This window comes from Gossypium arboreum, chromosome 5, assembly GCF_025698485.1.
Source record: "Gossypium arboreum isolate Shixiya-1 chromosome 5, ASM2569848v2, whole genome shotgun sequence".
Taxonomy (NCBI): Eukaryota; Viridiplantae; Streptophyta; class Magnoliopsida; order Malvales; family Malvaceae; genus Gossypium; species Gossypium arboreum.
In genome coordinates this window covers 9,152,846-9,171,606 of record NC_069074.1, presented here as the reverse complement: position 1 = coordinate 9,171,606, position 18,761 = coordinate 9,152,846, and the positions used below count along the sequence as shown (strand labels likewise).

Here is an 18,761-nt window from a genome sequence, read left to right as displayed (position 1 = left end):
GTAAAATTTTTGAAAAGTTAGATATAAAATTTAAGAGTTAATATGTTGATTATCTCTAAAATTTTCCTAAAACTATTTAGTTTATATTTGAATTTTTGGGTCTAGTTGGTATTTGAATTTGTATTACATTATTCAAATTGTTACTTCCACATTAACAACATTAATTTCTGCTGATACAACACTGATGATCAATCCAGTGGTGACATGTAATAACCCCTCAGTATGACATGCGACAAACATAAATTAAAAATATTTAAAATATATAAATTAATAAAAAAGTATAATTTTTCACATAAGGAATGAAGATGTATTTTTAGTAATTTATATATTTTTAATTTTAATACAAAATCAAAATTTTTTTGTTATTATTATTTACAAAAACATACAATATAATTTTATAAAAAAATACAATTAAAAATATATAAAAGCTATAATATTATGAAAAATATATAAAATTTTACAACATATAATATATAAATAAAAGAATTTATTTTATAAGTTTATAAAAATACATACATATATAAAAAAACAAAAAATTATAAATTTATAAAAGAATATATAAATATATAAAAGAACTAAAAGTGCATATACAATGAATTTGGAGTAATTGCTGTTAAGATACATTTGAATTTGAAACAATCTGTTTAGATTCATTAAAAACCTTTTATATTTTTTATTAATTTTATATTTTAAATTTTATATATTTTTAATTTCAAAACAATAATAATATCTTGATAGATATAATTAAAAACATATAAACTTATTAAAAAATTACATCGGGATGAATTTTTGAGAAATGAGTATCCAAATTTAAATGTATCAAGACAAATATTGATCAAGATTAATTTTGAAAATTTTGAATAGTTCAATAATCATTTTATAATTTTTAAAATTAGATGATTAAAATATAGATTTACTAACAATTGAGAGGTGCAGTTTACTAAAAAAACAAAGGACGACACTTCAACTAAATTATTTAAATAAATATAAAAATCCTCAATTTATTCCGTTCTGTGTCTGTTCCATAAATTAGTTAGCAGTTGCATGGATCCAACAGTGAAGTTCATTTCGGCAACAGAAGGAAAGCAACATAAAAAAGAATAAAGCTTATAATTTGTTCCAGGTGAAGCTTTCATGAATTATATTTTTTAGTGAGACTAAAAGATCCTATCATATGCTGTTTAGTGAAGAATCTGCACATAGGCTTGCCCATATATATGTATACTCTTGCTAGATCATTTCCATATGCAAATATCTAAAAGAAAACAAAACCAAATTTGATCGTCAACAAACAAACATGGATCCCATCCTACTTTTCTTTGCAACCTTCTTCCCACTACTGTCTCTTGCATTCCTTATATTCTACAAAAAATCTAATTATGCCTCGAACCCTAACCTTCCGCCCGGCAGGATGGGATTGCCGTACATCGGTGAAAGCATCGAGTACCTCTTAACAGGTCGAAGGGGTCACCCCGAGAAGTTCTTAAAAGATAGAATGGCCAAATACTCTTCGCAAGTCTTCAAAACTTCGATATTCGGAGAACCCATGGCCGTTGTTTGCGGGGCTGTCGGTAACAAATTCTTGTTCTCCAACGAAAACAAGCTCGTCACTTCGTGGTGGCCGGATTCCGTGAACAAGATTTTCCCTTCTTCAACGCAAACGAGTTCGAAAGAAGAGTCGATCAAGATGAGGAAAATGCTGCCTAATTTCCTCAAACCAGAAGCCTTGCAAAGATACATAGGGATGATGGATATGATTGCCCAAAGACACTTCGAAGCCAGTTGGGAAGGCAAGCAAGAAATAACAGTGTTCCCACTTGCCAAAAGATACACCTTTTGGGTGGCTTGCAAAGTGTTTCTAAGCATAGAGGACCCCGTCCATGTATCTAAATTTGCCGACCCTTTCAATGCTTTAGCCGCCGGAATCATTGCCGTCCCCATTGACTTACCGGGAACACCTTTCCGGCGAGCTATCAATGCTGCTGAAACCATCAGGAAGGAGTTGATGGCGATCATCAAGCAAAGAAAGATGGATCTCGCAGAAAATAAAGCAACCCCAAACCAAGATATATTGTCCCACATGTTGCTTGCAACCGATGAGAAGGGGCAGTTCTTGAATGAATTGAACATTGCTGATAGGATCCTGGGTTTGCTGATTGGCGGTCACGATACTGCCAGTGCTACCATTACTTTCATTGTCAAGTATCTTGCTGAGCTTCCTAATAACTACAGCGAGGTTTACAAAGGTGTGATTTTCTAAACCCTTTATTAATCTTGTTCTTTTTCCTCATGCAAGAAAGAAATTAACATTTTGGTTAAGTGTCGTGGAAAAACAGATTACTTATTTGTTTCTTTGATTTTTTCCCTTCCATTCCTTTCGTGTCCATTGATTTTTAGTCACATAAAACAATTTTGGAAAATTATCATATCAGCATAGAAAAATTAATTGTAATCCATATAGCAACGAAATAGCCAAGTTAAAGCATTTCGTTTTCATTGGTTTAATCGGTATAAAAAAAATGGCAGACTACTCTAGTTACCCAACCATGTCAATAAAACTGAGAATAAAATCCAAAGTTTAGCTTAGTTTATGCAGCCATGTAAGTTGTTTTAAAATATCAAAATTCCAAGCATTGTAAATTTATAATGAATAACATGACATTTTATCATTAATTAAATAAAATAAAAATAGTGGAGAACTTATAAATAAATATTAATAATTTTATTTAAACATAAACAAATATTAAAATCTTATACTCCAAACCCTTAAACCTATAATTCTAAATTTGAGGATTATTATTTTATTTATTATATTTAGGTTCAATATGTTTATATATTTATTTACAAGTCCTCCATATTTTATGTTTAATTTAATGAAGATGTGTCATGTTATTATTTATTAATGGTGTGAATGAAATTGTAAAATTAATGTTGAAATTGCATGAAATGTAGGGTATTGTTTTTATATAAATAGAAAAACAATGTTTATTATTTTGTAAAGTAAAGTCACAACATTAACTCAAGAAACAATAGATAGATAAGGGATTAACTTGGTAAGTATGGAAAAAACATATGAAGTAGGAGTTTTAGATTAGGGCAAGAGAGTAAAAAAGTGTGACAAAGGGTACGTGTGGCAGAACAAATGGAGATATCAAGATCAAAGAAAGAAGGGGAGATGCTAAACTGGGAAGACATACAAAAGATGAAATATTCATGGAACGTAGCCTGCGAAGTGATGAGACTTGCGCCTCCGCTTCAGGGTGCTTTCAGAGAGGCCATCACCGACTTCACCTTCGCTGGTTTCTCCATTCCCAAGGGCTGGAAGGTTCCTTCTTTTTTTCTCTTGTGAAATCTTAACACACTCTCTCTCTATGTATAAAATTCCATGATCAGCAACTAAAGTGATTTACTGAAACTGGAACAGTTGCATTGGAATGTGAATTCAACCCACAAAAACCCCGAGTGCTTCCCTGAGCCAGAGAAGTTCGAGCCTGCAAGATTCGAAGGCAGTGGACCAGCTCCTTACACATTTGTCCCCTTCGGAGGAGGGCCAAGGATGTGTCCTGGGAAAGAGTACGCTCGTCTGGAGATACTGGTTTTCATGCACAATGTAATCAAAAGGTTTAACTGGGAAAAGCTGATACCTGATGAGATGATAATAGTGGATCCACTCCCCATGCCTGCTAAAGGACTCCCTGTTCGCCTCCTTCCCCATTAATCCCAACATGCAACTTATTTTCTCTTCACCAATTTCAATAATTAAGAAATCAGTCTTAGCTCTCTCAAACAAGCAGAGCAAACCATTTCACTGCTATTCCTTCCCTTGTTGTATCTCTCTTCTTTCTTCATCTTTAAATCTTAATTAAGGATAAACTTCCTCCATACTATATTCATTGTGATACTGGTACTTCCTAAATTATAATAAATTTCTTACATCTTGATATAATATCTCAAATTTTGATATATATATATATATATATATATATAAATTGGGATAAAACATGCATATTGTATTCTTCACAAATTTGAGTTTAGTCCGCATAATTTTTATTTTTAAGAATTTAATTTTTTCTTTTCATATTTTAAAATTTAGATTTAATCGTCAAATTGTTAATTGTTGATATAAAATTTTGAAATAAAATAAAATCAATTAGTAGCAATATAATTAGAAAATAACATTGTAAAAATTTAAATTTAACAAAATAATTTTAAAGTGTTAACAAAATAACAATTGCACTTGAAATTTAAAATCTAGAAAGTATATAAATTCTGAAAAATAAAAATATAAAATTAAATTCCAAATTTATGAGGAGCATAATTAATTTTTCAGGCATTTATAATAGAATATTTCAATATTATTTCACTCAAGTAAATTAACTCTAAGCTTACTGTAACACCCCCTAACCTTAGATCGTCGCCGGAACAGGGTTACGAGTTATTACCAGACAATCAGACAATTTACGATTAATATTCAAATAATTATCGAACATATTATAATATAATCATAAATTCATATAAAACTTTCGCTAATTGACTCTTTTTAAAAAAAAAAAAAACTCAATATAACCCTTTTATAAATATCTAACCTTTTCGTAATTTCAAATCACAAATCACAACCAACACAATTTCATGTTTAATCGTATTAAAATCATACCTATAACAATAATTTGATAATTTACTCTATGAACATTTATGTTACCATTAAAAGTTAAATTAGAATTTCATTCATCCATTCTACATTTAGCACCAATTATACCATGCATATCATGTAAATTTTCATACCATTCCATTAGTTTAAACACCAAAATACCAAATACCATTCTTTACAACAAAAATTATATAGCATTTCAAAGTGACCAAATTAAAATCTATATACATGCCACTTTTGCTAAAAGAAGAATACATCACCGAATTTTGCGCTGGAGTCGAGATCGCCTGAATGCTAAACTGAGACTCTAAACACCTATTGATCTGCGCACGGAAACAATCGCACGCTGAGTATTTTATACTCAGTGGTATTACTATAATTCAAATTATAAATAACCAAATAAATTTTCACATAATCAATCATATAATACATGAACACATATTGCTTTAATTTATACACTACTTTCATTCCATATCAATAACAATTCAATTTAACCAAAAAACAACCAAATATCATAAACAATTAGGTACTAATAACCTTTGAAACCTTTGATTTATCCATTTCATTCTCATTTCTCAATTTCATCACATATCACTTATATGTATCAATTTTTCATTTCTATTCAATTTTTCTTTTTCACATCGTTTATCCCTATTAACAAAATCCGGACTTTGACGGATACACGGATCCAACCAATACACCAGAATGACACCCAGTGCCTTATCGGATAGTTCGAAGCAATAAAGTAACACCCAGTGTCTCATCGGCCTAGCCAAAGTAAAGTGGTACCTAGTACCTCATCGAATCTATCTGAAGTAAAATAGTGACACCCAGTGTCTCATCGACTGGAGATCGAAGTATCCCTCAACATTTCCAATCCTATGGCATGCCAACTATAACCGACTTAGCCCGACTAATTAATAGGGATTTTCAATTCACAATTCCTATCACTTTCAATTTCAATTTCAATTTCACTTTCACCTTCAATTTTGATCGCAAATCATTCAAATTCAATTCAAATATACTATTAATTCAATATCAACTTTCATTCATCTCAATATTAACACTTACCTCATATTCACTTATTAAATATAAATATCAAAATAAACATTAAATAATGAATAACTTGAATTATAGTAATACAAATTCGGATTTTGCGAACTCTTCGATAACTTTCTCCTTTTCTTTTTGTGCCAATGCCTACGGTTCTTTGCTAGCTACGAAAATAATAATAATTTACACTATTAATTACAGAACTAGTTAATAATAATAACTGAATTTCTCTCCAATTTATACCCTAATTCCAATTTAATCCTAATTAACTCATTTACTTTTCTAACTCAATTCATACTTTATTTCTATTCAATTTCCTTCCATATTCTACTTAACTATCTAAAGTTCATAATAAAACCCTAATTTAAAAATTCTTTCAATTTAATCCCTACAACTGAAAACTTATAGCCTAATTTACAATTTAATCCTTTAATCAATTCTAACTTAAAATTCATTTAATTAAATCCCTAATTCATTATTTTGTTCAACATGAACTATGTTCAAAAACCTAAAAACTTTCAAAACCTCAACTTAATTTCAACAAAACTTTGTTCTAAAGCTTCTAAAACATCAAAATTAAGAGAAAGAGACTTAATTGACTTACCTATTTAAACTTCAAGCTTTAAAATCCAATTTTTCCTTTTATTTTCTTTCTTTCTTTCAGCTACTTTCGAAATGTTCTCTGCTTTCCTTCTTTATTCTTTTGGTTTGTTTTTTTATTATTTACTTTATATTCTTTTAACATTTAACTAATGTAGATTTTCATTAATATAATAATTTAATATATAATATACAAATATCATTACTTAAAATTTAAGAAAATATATCATTATAATACAAGTGTTTAAATACATATTTTACACATGTACTATTCCATCATCATACATTTGTCATATTTTTATTTATTCATCCTATAAAATATCATAATATAATTAATATAAATTATAATTTAATAATAATAAATATCTATTTAATAACAAGTATAAATATTACAATTGTACAGATATATTTTTATACATTTGTACAATATCATCACCATCCATTTGATAAATTTTTAATTTATTTATCATACAAAAATCTTATAATATAGTTATTTAATTAATAAATATCTTTTAACTTATAATAAATAATAAATATCTTTTTACTTAAATAAAAAGTAATTAAATATTTAATTTACAATTGCACAAATATAATTATTACACATGTATATTTTATTTATTGATTTTATTTATTTCCTATAATATAATATCTTAACTGTAATTAATATAATCTATAATGTTTTGATTAAATAATATTTTATAATATAAATCAAGAAAAATCTAAGATTTTTCCATGTATTGTTGCTTCATCTTAAGCCATTGGCTTATTTTCCTATTTAGTCCCTCTTATTTTCTTTTACTTTATAATTAAACTTTTACACCTTATTCTATTTAGTCCTTTTTCTAATTATTCTTAATTAGACTAAATTCACCTAACTAAATCCTAATTAAGCACTCAACTAAACTCATAATTTCTTCTAATAATCATTTATAACTTGGTTTACTAAGACAAGGGTCATATAACTCACTTTTTCGATGCCCGTGAATTTCGAGTCATTACACTTACGCAAATTTTCTAAATGAATTAGTTGATTAACTAATCACATCAACATTCTTTGTAAATTTTGTGGTGAAACATACATCGAAGAATTATTTGATTTACAAGTCAAAAGTTTACAGTTATCTAAATTGAATTTATATATTTCAATTTTCGACACTTTTTACTTTTAAAATTTCTTTAATTAATTTAAATATTTAATATTGTTAACTATTTTAATTAAAATATTAATGAAAGTTTTTAAAAACATTATTAAAAAATATTATGCCATGAATTTGAATGATTGGATTAACGAAAATTACATCAAAGTAGTGTTAATTACGTTAAACAATCATGTAGAAACAAATGAATACACCATTGAGATGTCAATATGTTACCTTTGGGATATTTGATCATAGATGTAACCCACTATAATCGAACCACATCGTGGGTAATTTTAAGGAGATATTGTTCAGAAAATTACATCAAAAAGTAAAACCCTTGAAAATCTTTTAGCATAATGTAATGACACTAGTTCTCGAATCGAAACCCTACATTGCCCCCACAAAGAGCCTTCATATTTCATTGATGACAAATAGCATTTCTTTTTTAACAAAAATAAAATGTTGTGAATGATAAAAAGGTCATCTGACCATATTATGAATGGCGGGATAATCTCAGGGGGCCTGCAACACCCGGCAATGATATTCTCCGAGGGCCCATATCGGGAAAATGTTCCGATACGCTGAATAGCTGATCATACAGTTCTTATTGAACACTCCCATGATCTCCTGTGGCCGGGAAATGGTAAAACCAATCAGCAACGTGATGCATTAGTTATAACTTTCTCTTTGTAATTCCATTAAAAAGGCAGAAGTTCTTGTTTAGTCTTACCCGATTATTTTGTACTTGCAGACAACTAAACCATGACAGGCATTTAATATTTGGAAATTATGCGCTGAAGAAACATAATTACTTCTAATTTTCTTAGACAAGCATGATTTATATTATTTGGTCCAGGCACAGTTTTCTTCTCTGATCTTTAACAAAAACACATAAAACCTAATGTATTTACCTCTTGAGGAAAATCTCCATCCTCCATTTGAGAGTTAATTAATATCCTTGCAGCGCGGTGCAAAGGTGTTGGATCTCTCTCAGCCTTTTGTTGCGGAAGAGTTCATAGTTACCACAGAGTAAAAAAAAAAAAAGGTGAGGTCAATGACGTGTAAGCTGAAACATTCGTTAACGTTTAAAAGTATGTACACTGAATCAGCACGTTTAACACACAAAAATAGTGCCATACAATGTTATCATACATCCTGAATTTTGTAGAACATTAACCAATAAGAAGTTACACATACCTGCCCAGCTTCTATAAGGGCCAACATGGTCCAACTGGTATTAACAATATGCGGCCGGTTACCCTCAAGATTTGTATAAACCTAGTGAAACAAACAAGAAGTTTAATGCTACACGCAAGGAAAGTAGAAACATGAATCATCCCGATAATTAGTGCAATAGTCTTGTCTAATGCACTGTACTAGGAATCTGAATTTCTAACATTGATGGCTCTCAATCAGATACTTCCATTTAAGGAAAGAGGTAAGTGCCAACAAAAGGTAACTCAAAACAAGCCACCAAATCATCAACACCTTCAAGACAGCCCTTAGAATTCTACATTTAATAAACACTCTTCAAGAAATGAAATGTTGAAAAACTATACAAATCAAAACTATTACTAGCTCAATATAACTAAAAGAAAACTTCTTCTCATTGTTCAGACACTTTTTTTCTTATAAAGCTTCTTCTCATTGTTCAGACACTTTTTTTCTTATTTAGCATGTAGTCCCTAACAATAGTCTCATTAGTAACTTACAGGAATGTTATCGAACATGCAGTCCTTACCAAGCAATTCAGATGAATTGGAATTTGAGAAAATCGAAGAAAATAACTTTACAAAGATCATTGACACTTTACACAACTAGACACTAGAAGTTATAGCTCGTCTCAAATTTTTTGTGAAAAGGTAGATTCATTCCAGTTCAACTTTTAACCATACACCCTTCTGAATCCCCCTTATGTCTAGAATAGTAACTGGATATGCAGAACCTACAAATAAAATGACCCAATCGAATCTTTGACCTGTTCAATGTGTTTTTCAAATAAATTTAGCTTAATTGGTTTGAGGTTCAATCCAATTGGACTATTATTTTTCTGTTCTTTTTTCTCTTGAAGCTGAGCCAAATGAACTAGAACTACCATATATTTAGAGCATAATTAGTAAATTCGAAGTGAGATTCCACAAAGTCAGACAGGCCATCAAAGAACACGCAAGGAAATTCCAAAAATGATGGATCAAAACCTTGTTCTGGCATGATAAGTAGCTCTCTCCCCAACCACCTGTTGCAAGCTCTTTGGACAAGAAAAAATCACATGCTTTACGAATGTGAGAACTGTTCTTGTATGTTCTACCAGCAGCTGATAGCCCCTTTATTCCAAACCATCCAGCGTAACTGAAGCAGATGCCCCAGGATCCATACCTATCAAAATCTCCATTACTTAGTACAAGTAATTTAAGAATGACAGCAAAATGCAAGTTCTTCAGCAAAAGCTACAGAGTCAGCCATGTTGAAGAAGTGATAAAAGTAGCAGAATATGTACATAAAAGTAATTATGAAGAATTATAGATCACAGAATACTATATAAACGAACCAAGAGCCATCTTCTGCTTGCATCTTTTCTATAAACTCCACAGCTCTACCAATACAATTTTGAATTTCTTCTGTCCTATACTCAGGATATAATTTCTTGAATGAGGCCAGTGCCTGAATGGCTGCCGAGGTACATTCAACATATCTATGTTGCCAGTCCATAAACATCAAATCAGAATGTAATTCAGTTAAAGAAAAATGTCTTGAGAAGAAAATGAAGTATGCTGGGACCTTACGGGTAATCGATAACTATGTCACCAAAAGTTTCAGCAGGGTTGATTAACTGAAAATAGGAGAAAAATGAAATACTGCAATTATACTGGCCACCTTACAAGATGCATACGACAATTATGAAGGTTAAATTGTTTTCATAACAACTAATAATAATAAAGCAAGCACTAAACCTTAGATACAGTATATTAGAGCTATGTTAACTCCATCTTTCATTTCAAGAATCAGTCTTTCTCCATCCAGTTCAATAAATTATATAGGGTACTTTCTTGTTCTCTCTTGTTTGTAAACTTACGGTAAATCAGCTATAATACTTTGTGATTTATAGCTTAATAGCTGTGAGCAACAGTAAAATACTTCATATTTTTTTGTACTCCTGATGTAAGTTTTTAGTTGTCAATTAATTTCATTCTAGAAAAAATTTATGAAGAGCAGTATCCTGTTTTCTTTTCTTCTTCCAAATCATGGTAAATCAGAAAGGTTGCACAGTTACCATAATCTCTGTTCATACAAAACATTCGGTATCCTCCCATACACTTAGTATAAAACTTTAAATGTCAATGATTTTCCATCTTCAACTTTTACTTGGGACCATATAATGGAACAAGAAAAGATGAGCAACGGAAAAAGCTCAGAAACAGGCATAGGATTTACAATTTTTATTCCCAGATAGACTAACATCATTGTTTTTACTGCTTCATTGTTTACAATTTTATTTCACTTTTTATTCTTTAGTAGCTTTGGCTATTATTTTTTGGTTAAAACCACATTTTATTTTCTGATTTACCTTTTCCACTTTCAGTTGATAATGTGTATGCCTGTTCATATATTGTATCTTTATTTGTTTGTGTGTTTATGGCTTTTGCGTTTGCTTGATGTAAAGAGGGAAAATTGACAAAGCCATGTACATGTCAAGTAGTTACCTCCAACCACTGATAGGATCTTGTCAATTCATACGTTGCAAAACCACCATCCGCATTCTGCAGTGATCCAAAATCTAGTCAAATTTAAGAGAACTTTTGTATAACCAGATTTCAGATATGTCCCATTAAACTGACACAAAGTAAGTTGATCAAGGTAATGCTGGCAATTCACTAGTGTGTACTATAATAAAATCTTGACAAATGAATATTTGGTAAACTAATAATTTTTATTAATTAATAGAATCTCAAAGTCCTGACTCGAACTAGTGCATTAAAGCAATAACCTCACTGAATGCATAATATGATAAAATACATGAAAGTTCATATAATGCTATGAGGAAAATTTTCACTTTAATTTTACTTCTCCTTTAAGATTTCTAAAAAAATGCATCTACAGTTAATTGTATGTTCTTTCTACCTAAACCAATTTGAATCTCATAATTAGTTTCGCACTGCACACAGGAGATTCACTAATTCTTTTCATGCTTAGCGAGTGGTTTCATAAGTAAAGATTAATTGTTGTCTCTATCTAGTGTTTAGAATTTATAGATCATTCATGTATTTTGGTAAAAGGAAATAAAAATAATTAATACACATGTATAAGGATTGAAAACATAAATTTCTATATAAATTTATCAATAAATGAATAATTTATTCATTTAGTTATAATTAAGTAAACTCTTTATAATAATTTTTTAGTCAGAAAACTATTGTTTTATAGGGTTTTTATTGTATTTATAAGTGAATAAATGACATCCATGTTGAAAAATTTTCAATTTCAATTTGTTTCAGAAACAGATAAAAAACAGATAAATCTCAGGCAATAAATAGAGATTACTATCACGAACTATCTATGGTAATGTCTATCTGCTTGAAACCAAGTTCTATCCTTTTCTTTCATATTATGTCAAAGGTTTGTCTTGACATAGTTGCCTAAGACTATTCAGGCTTTTCTTTTCCCTTTAGATCATTAAATATGTTGCATAATGGGAGGTGACATTTCCAAACTCTGGTGCCTAAATCAAAACCTAGGACCGATCTTCCTTTAGTGAAAAATGCGACACTAGGTTACAATACCATTAAGACTCTTTAAGTCTTTTCAGAGCTAAGTATAAGGCTCAAAATAAAAGGAATATATCGCATTAGCAGGGACTGGTAAGCTCATTGGATAATAGTTTTAATGAGAAAAGAACAAAGAATAAGATGCCTAAACCCAAACTCAGGACCTATCTTCCTTTAGCAAAAAGGCAACAAAAGGTTTCATTGGTATTAGTTACTTAAAAAGCTAAGAAAAGAAGAAGAGAAGGTTCATAGTAAAAGCCTAAAAGGAATAAACTACATTATCAAGGACATGTAGTCTCATTAGAAAATAGTTTCTATGAGAAAAGGACAGATTATGGAGGTGCAACTTGCAAGGCATCAAACTTAAGCATCTCTAAATATTAATCCACTAGGGGGGAAAAGATCCACAAATATCAAAGTGATTACAAGCTTTTCTGATATCATGGTAAAATCTTATTGCTCAAACTAGGTGGTCCACTAGGTAGCAGCTATTGGAATGAACATTTAAATACCACAAATAAAGGCTACAATATCCAAATCGGATTGGCTTGGCATAATTACACGAACCAAGCTCTTCTGTTATACCTAATCAGTAAAAAATCGCAAAACATTATACCACTTAACACTGTGTCAGCCTCATTTTGAGGTTTCCTCCATTTGTAACGCCAGTGGTGACCAATTACTAATTCACTAAACACACCAGAACTTCTTAGAAGAATTTAAATACAAAACCAATGTAGCATCCAATTTACCTGTAGGGAAAGGATAACATTAACAGCATCATATAGCCGAATCACATTTAATGGCTCCCCAGCTGTTGCTGCTGGTAGTGTTGATAGTAATAATGCAGCCTGTACATGGAAATCATTATTACTCAAATCTAAAATATTTTAGAGTCTCTTAGAGGTTTTTCATTATTTGTACCTTCAGCCCCTCTGATGTGCAGTCTGAGATGGGCCATCCATGATCTGCAGTTGAGAATGGCCAAGCACCCTTTGAAATATGACGATACCAGAAATTTAGGTCCCCAGGGCAATCTTCTAACACCTGAAAACACAGAAACCTAATCAAGTTGAGGAAATTATGGTCAATGATACAACAATGATTAAAAGACTTCAAAAATGAAACCTGGGAATATTTTAAGAAACCATGCGCTTTTCTTAAAACTGAACCATATTCGTCAGCAAGACTAGTAGAAATAATAGCTTGAATAGCAAAAGCAGTATCCCATAATTGACTTCCATTATAACCCTGAAATGAAATTATAAGAAATTAAGATATATGAGAATCAAGCACAATTTCTTGCACAGCAAAATATTCTTTTCCCTACCATAGTTCAAAAATATAATAAATTAAAACAAGAAAGTACCATTCTTAGAACTGCAATAAGACAAGAAACGAACTAGATGAGTGCAATGATGTAAATTTAAGAATCAGAAAAGCCAATATTGTTCAGCACCTGCATCTTCATGCCATCTTCAGCTATCCACAAATAATCTAAGATTCTAGGTAGATGCAGTTTGAATGACTCTGAATATGGATCTTCCACCCAACAACAAAGCATATTCAAGACCTGCAGAAAACAAGTTCTAGGAAATCAGAAACTCCTTGGAGTGAAGAGATGGAGAAGATTCATGACCTCCTAAGCATCACTCCAGAGCTTTGCCATACTGAAGAATCAACCTAATCATAGTAAAGTGATATGAGCGTTTACAGATTCCCTCCCCTTCATTGATAGCTTAAGCGAAATAACAACTACGTGCTCTCTTCTAGATCAAGATCTAAGATCATGTGCAATCATTCTCCAGGCTTACCTTATTCACAGGCCCTATGCATATATACCGGGTATTCTCATCTTCATAGTGTATATGCTGCATGACAGTCTGCAAAGCTTTCTCCCTCAAGCTTTTACAAGGCCAGTATTTAAGCATAGGCTCATATAAATAGTGGAGAGATGCCCAAAGAATATCCTGAACCAGAGGATGTGGGTAGTATAGATCTTCCTAAAAATATTTGGAAGAAGAAAAAGAAGTAAGTTCCAACCTTGAGATCTAAAGACAAGAACCATCATCTAGGCATTTGACTAGAAAAATAAACATGTTTTGACAAAAATGAAAATGGAATACCAGTGCAATTAGAGTTTGCTTGCATACATATCCTCATACAGTCTTTCAAAGATAATTTAATTACAAAAGATAAATAATATTCTTTTTTCTGTCATGGAAAAGCACAAGATTGTTTATGAGTTTATTCATTTAAATGACTAAGAAAAATGCACGGCAAGTATTTTCATCATAACAATATCATGAGCTCGTTGCACTGATTTTAATATTTTACAATCTAGTCTCTACTACTTTAGTTTGATAGATAATGATGTGTGGATTACATAATCAATAGATTAAACTGCAGATGGGAACTTGAGACAATATTAAAGAAGAAAACCAAAAATTAATGGATTGGAAATTATAAGGAAAGTTATGAAATACTGACAACAAGCCTTTAACAATGCACAATGCCAAAGACAAACAAATTAAGGTCAAGAAGATTATTTAAATGGAAATACAAAATCTAGCCTTTCCCTGACAAGTTGGAACACAAACAAGAATATGAGACATCTAGGAATATAAGTTGGAACAGATCTGTTAATTTTCTACAAATGTCTCACTACTGATATGCGTTCATGGTTTATAAGTGAGGAAAAGGATTATTAACTTCTAACGATTATTCTACAAATTGAACAGAAAGCAGTGAACATGACCATTTCACTCATTACGTAAATCTATGATCCCAGCAATCATATTTTCTACCATTTATTTAAAATTTCCAGGAAATTCTGTTGAACTCTCTGTACTGGCCTGGTGAACTTTCAGCAACATATGATTTCAATTAAACTGCATTATTGTCAAGTGTCTTGGATATGCTAGAAGCAACTTCGAGAATAAACAACTAAATACAATAACTATAAATTTAAAGAATGCTTAAGATGATTTAAACATCAAAATTTCCAAAAAGCAGACTAACCACATGAAATAACAAGGGTAGCTATAGGAAACAAGTAAAAGTAGTATCACTGGCTAATTGCCAAAACTTGCTGTACATATATAAAGAAACATTGTTTTTCACAGGCAAATGGTTAGCCAACCTTGGCACATGCGTTGCGAGCTTTATTCCAATCGACTTCATGGTAAGGAACCGTGTAGAGCTCTTTTCTCAAGGATAGAATTGTGGGTGTGATAGGACCCACAAACTTCTTCCCATACAAATACGACATTGGAAGATACACCATTCGACAATGGCACCACATTCTTCCTACAGAATTATACAAAATTATTGTCTAGAGTAGAATAATGTAGAACCTTTGGAACAGATATAAGACCTGTAAAAGGGAGACTATTTACTAACAAACTTTTGAAAGGAACCAGGTCAATGAACTAAAGAAGGGAAAAAGTGAAACAGAAGCAAATCGAAAGCATCAAAATCCTTTTAATTTATATGAAAAAACCTATGGACTAAGAGTGGAAAAGTAAGTTATAGCAAAAGAAAAGCCCTCAAAGTGAAAAATAGCTACAAAATAGGAAACAAGATCCCCCAATATGAGTTGTCTTTGTCTAAAATGAAAAATAGAAAAGAGGCTGGTGACTAAAAGATATGTTTTCATTCCTCTACTTATCATTAACTCAAGCATTATAAAACACACACACACATATTCTATATTCTACATGGCTTGGAATGAAGAATTAAAAAACATAACCATCAAAAAGTAATTAGAAACCTGGATGAATAGGAAGAAAGTAAGGACATAGCCATACTTCTGGAGGCAGTGGATTATTCCCTGACCATTCATATGCTCCAAGCACCTATCAGTATCAAATATCAACAAAAGGTTGACACTGTGTTCAAAGTTTTACCCCTTTTCTAAAAATAACAAATAAGCAAATAGTGAAGACTAATTATATACCGAGAGCCACATTTTCCCCCATGATGTAATTGCAGTTGCACTACCATGTTCTAGAATCCACTCACGTGCTTTCTCAATTGCCCCTTGTACACCTTCAGCACCTTCACCAAGCAGCCTCAAGCTAACATAATTTAACACAGTACCAAACATGGTGCTTGGACCTTCAATGTGAAGACCCCAGCCACCATCTCTATTCTGCAAGAAAACAAACTACTCTCAGAACAGAGCAATTTTCTTCATTTGTTTATATGGTAATGACAATGCCAACTGACAGCGAATAGTTTGTAAAAGGCAGCTGACTTAAGTGGGTTGGTTTTCCTTTCATCCAGATAGCACTATGCTTGCTTAGAACAAGCTCAACTGATGTGAGAAACATTCCAGAGAGCTAGCAGACAATAATAACATAATTATGTCATGATTAGTGCATAACGTAATATCTACTCAACAAGTGGAAATCATAAAATCTTAAAACACACACAGTGCACATTGCTTGCCTGATGATTGTACAGATATCTGCACATCTCATATTGATGCTCCTTTGATAGGACAGTATTCAAGGCTCCAGTAACATATAACGTAATAACCTGTTGCAGTTTATAAACAAAGATTAAATTACATATCATCCAATTATTAGTTGTTGAGAGATGCAATAATGTCAAGGTGATCAGAAAGCTATTGAAATGTAATTATCATGGGATCTCAGAGTTAAAAAGACAGACATAATGACAAAATAAAGGATTGGTTCTTCCACTACACGTACAAATGTAAAATGTCAAAAGATTTTGAGAAGCAGCAATTTAATTTGTAGATTAAGCCACAGAAAAGACATTAGTAATTTCCACATTAACACACAGATCAGAATCAGATATAGCTTTGTTAAGCCTTACCAAACCAGGAAGTAGAAACATAGGGCCCCCATAATCTCCTGGCCAATGACCATCATCTGCTTGTATTGTTGAATAAAAATCGAGGGCACCGCGCAATGTTGTCATTACAGCCTCTTCCTTGACATCTTCAAACTCTTCCAGTTTGGTTTGTGGTAAATTAGTGACAGATTGTTTCTCCTCCGCAAACTACATCCAGAAAGAACTATAATAACCTTCAAAATGCAAAATGGCTAAAACAATCAACAATGGTTTAGACGACGTGTCAAAAACTAGAAATCTTTTCTCCACTCCTTAACGGTTTCCATATAATCTGGATATGAAGTTTACCACAGCAGAAGAGAAAAGTTTTAAGCTTTTTTTTTTTTTTCCCTTTTTTGAAGTTTTTTGTCACATCATGAAATCAATCATAGAAGTAAAATTTCCCTGCAATGGAAAGACTAAAGAGAACTATATGGAAATCCCAACAGCAGAGAAGCAATTCTTCCAAAATTGGAAAACAAATTACATGAACAACTAATTAACAAAAACCCCAAATCCCAATTTCAGCACCCAGATTAACCTGAATTCTCATGAGAAGATCAGAACTGTGCTTTTTGTGGAAACGGTTATCCCGAAAACTCTGACGAGCCATTTCCACCTTAGAAAGCTCTTCCGGGGTTCCTGATTCAGGGCAGAATTCCCAGACTTGACGTCCGTCATGATTGTTCAAACTCCTTAGCCATCCCCCACTATCTCCAACACTCCCTTTGGCAATCTTAAGTCTCCACATTTTGTTTAAGGAAAAAGCACACAGACTGAGTTGTCCACAATGTTTACTTCTTTGGCAAATGCTAGACTCCACAAGTGTTTGAGTTTTGTTAACTATGAACGAGAAATGCTTTCAAGACCCTGCTGGAAAGTGATAGCAGACTGTCCACTAACACAACAAAATCTAAAATTTCGATGGTTTGATCAACAAATGTCAACAATTGGTGGGCTCCCATTGTGCATAATATTAGCATTATGCTACACTTGAAAACGTAAATAAAATCTTAAAATGAATTACTTCTACTTGCTACCAAATGTAAGACCATTTTCTCAATTAAAATAATTATTTTCTATATAATTATGTTAAAAAATTTACTATCAACTCACACTATCATCTCGTGATTTAAACACAGTAAATTTTTTAAATTAGCATTCAATATACTAAGCCAAAAGCTGAAGTTTAGGAGAATAATTTATTGAGCATAACAATATATAAATGCATATATATATTTAAAAATTACTATGAATTTTAAAGTGATTACCTGCCGGCTGCCGCCTAACACCACCGGAAAGAAAGGCTCAAAGCCGGCGGCCGACTTTGTTTCAACCCCCAAAAAATTCTCTACGTATGTAATATAATAAATTCGCCAACTAATAGTACATAAGATAAAAATACGTTTGATTGATTGAAATTATTGTTTAATAAAAATAAAGAAAATTAAAAGTTTGAGTACGAAATTATCAAAATATACAAGCTGTGATAAGTGTTGTCTACCATTTCAACCTTATCTAATAAGTAGTATTATTGCTAATAAATGTTGAATGGGCATATTGTATTTTTAATAGTGAGTTTAATAATTTTTTCAGGTTTTAAATTTGATAATTGTTTCATATTAGGTTTGTCTTTTTATCTAAATTAGACCTTGAATTAACCAAATATTTCCACATTAATAATTAATTTTTATT

The 18,761-nt window shown here is 31.4% G+C and overlaps 2 protein-coding genes across 3 annotated transcripts; one reads left to right on the top strand and one right to left on the bottom strand.

Annotated features, from left to right (window-relative positions):
* Positions 1 to 1,014: 1,014 nt before the first annotated feature.
* On the top strand, positions 1,015 to 3,946 carry LOC108451497 (beta-amyrin 28-monooxygenase-like). The gene is made up of 3 exons (XM_017749181.2): positions 1,015 to 2,246; positions 3,138 to 3,325; positions 3,425 to 3,946. Exons 1-3 carry the CDS (start codon positions 1,298 to 1,300, stop codon positions 3,716 to 3,718), a joined length of 1,431 nt encoding a protein of 476 aa, XP_017604670.1. The 5' UTR covers positions 1,015 to 1,297; the 3' UTR covers positions 3,719 to 3,946.
* A 3,708-nt stretch (positions 3,947 to 7,654) lies between these two features.
* On the bottom strand, positions 7,655 to 18,124 carry LOC108453516 (cycloartenol synthase-like). 2 transcript variants are annotated; one of them, XM_017751660.2, is made up of 18 exons: positions 17,608 to 18,124; positions 17,049 to 17,234; positions 16,656 to 16,745; positions 16,162 to 16,356; positions 15,976 to 16,060; positions 15,346 to 15,512; positions 14,018 to 14,206; positions 13,663 to 13,776; positions 13,332 to 13,454; positions 13,128 to 13,250; positions 12,956 to 13,054; positions 11,142 to 11,198; positions 10,224 to 10,270; positions 9,989 to 10,132; positions 9,639 to 9,816; positions 8,638 to 8,718; positions 8,352 to 8,435; positions 7,655 to 8,067 (listed from the first exon to the last, which is right to left on the bottom strand). In XM_017751660.2, exons 1-18 carry the CDS (start codon positions 17,815 to 17,817, stop codon positions 7,954 to 7,956), a joined length of 2,286 nt encoding a protein of 761 aa, XP_017607149.1. In that variant the 5' UTR covers positions 17,818 to 18,124; the 3' UTR covers positions 7,655 to 7,953. The 2 variants fall into 2 exon arrangements, with proteins under 2 accessions (XP_017607149.1, XP_052884235.1); XM_053028275.1 differs by lacking the exons at positions 16,656 to 16,745; positions 17,049 to 17,234; positions 17,608 to 18,124 and adding an exon at positions 16,434 to 16,632.
* Positions 18,125 to 18,761: the final 637 nt, after the last annotated feature.

Bases quoted from the DNA above. Each gene is read 5' to 3' on its own strand.
- LOC108453516 (XM_017751660.2), bottom strand. From the start codon at position 17,817: ATGTGGAGACTTAAGATTGCCAAAGGGAGTGTTGGAGATAGTGGGGGA. The intron at 17,235-17,607 runs GTTAATCTGGGT...TTCTGGATGTAG, and splicing joins ATCTTCTCATGAGAATTCAG to TTTGCGGAGGAGAAACAATC. The intron at 10,133-10,223 runs GTAAGGTCCCAG...CTGGCAACATAG, and splicing joins GACATAGTTATCGATTACCC to ATATGTTGAATGTACCTCGG.
- LOC108451497 (XM_017749181.2), top strand. From the start codon at position 1,298: ATGGATCCCATCCTACTTTTCTTTGCAACCTTCTTCCCACTACTGTCT. The intron at 2,247-3,137 runs GTGTGATTTTCT...TACGTGTGGCAG, and splicing joins CTACAGCGAGGTTTACAAAG to AACAAATGGAGATATCAAGA. The intron at 3,326-3,424 runs GTTCCTTCTTTT...AAACTGGAACAG, and splicing joins CCATTCCCAAGGGCTGGAAG to TTGCATTGGAATGTGAATTC.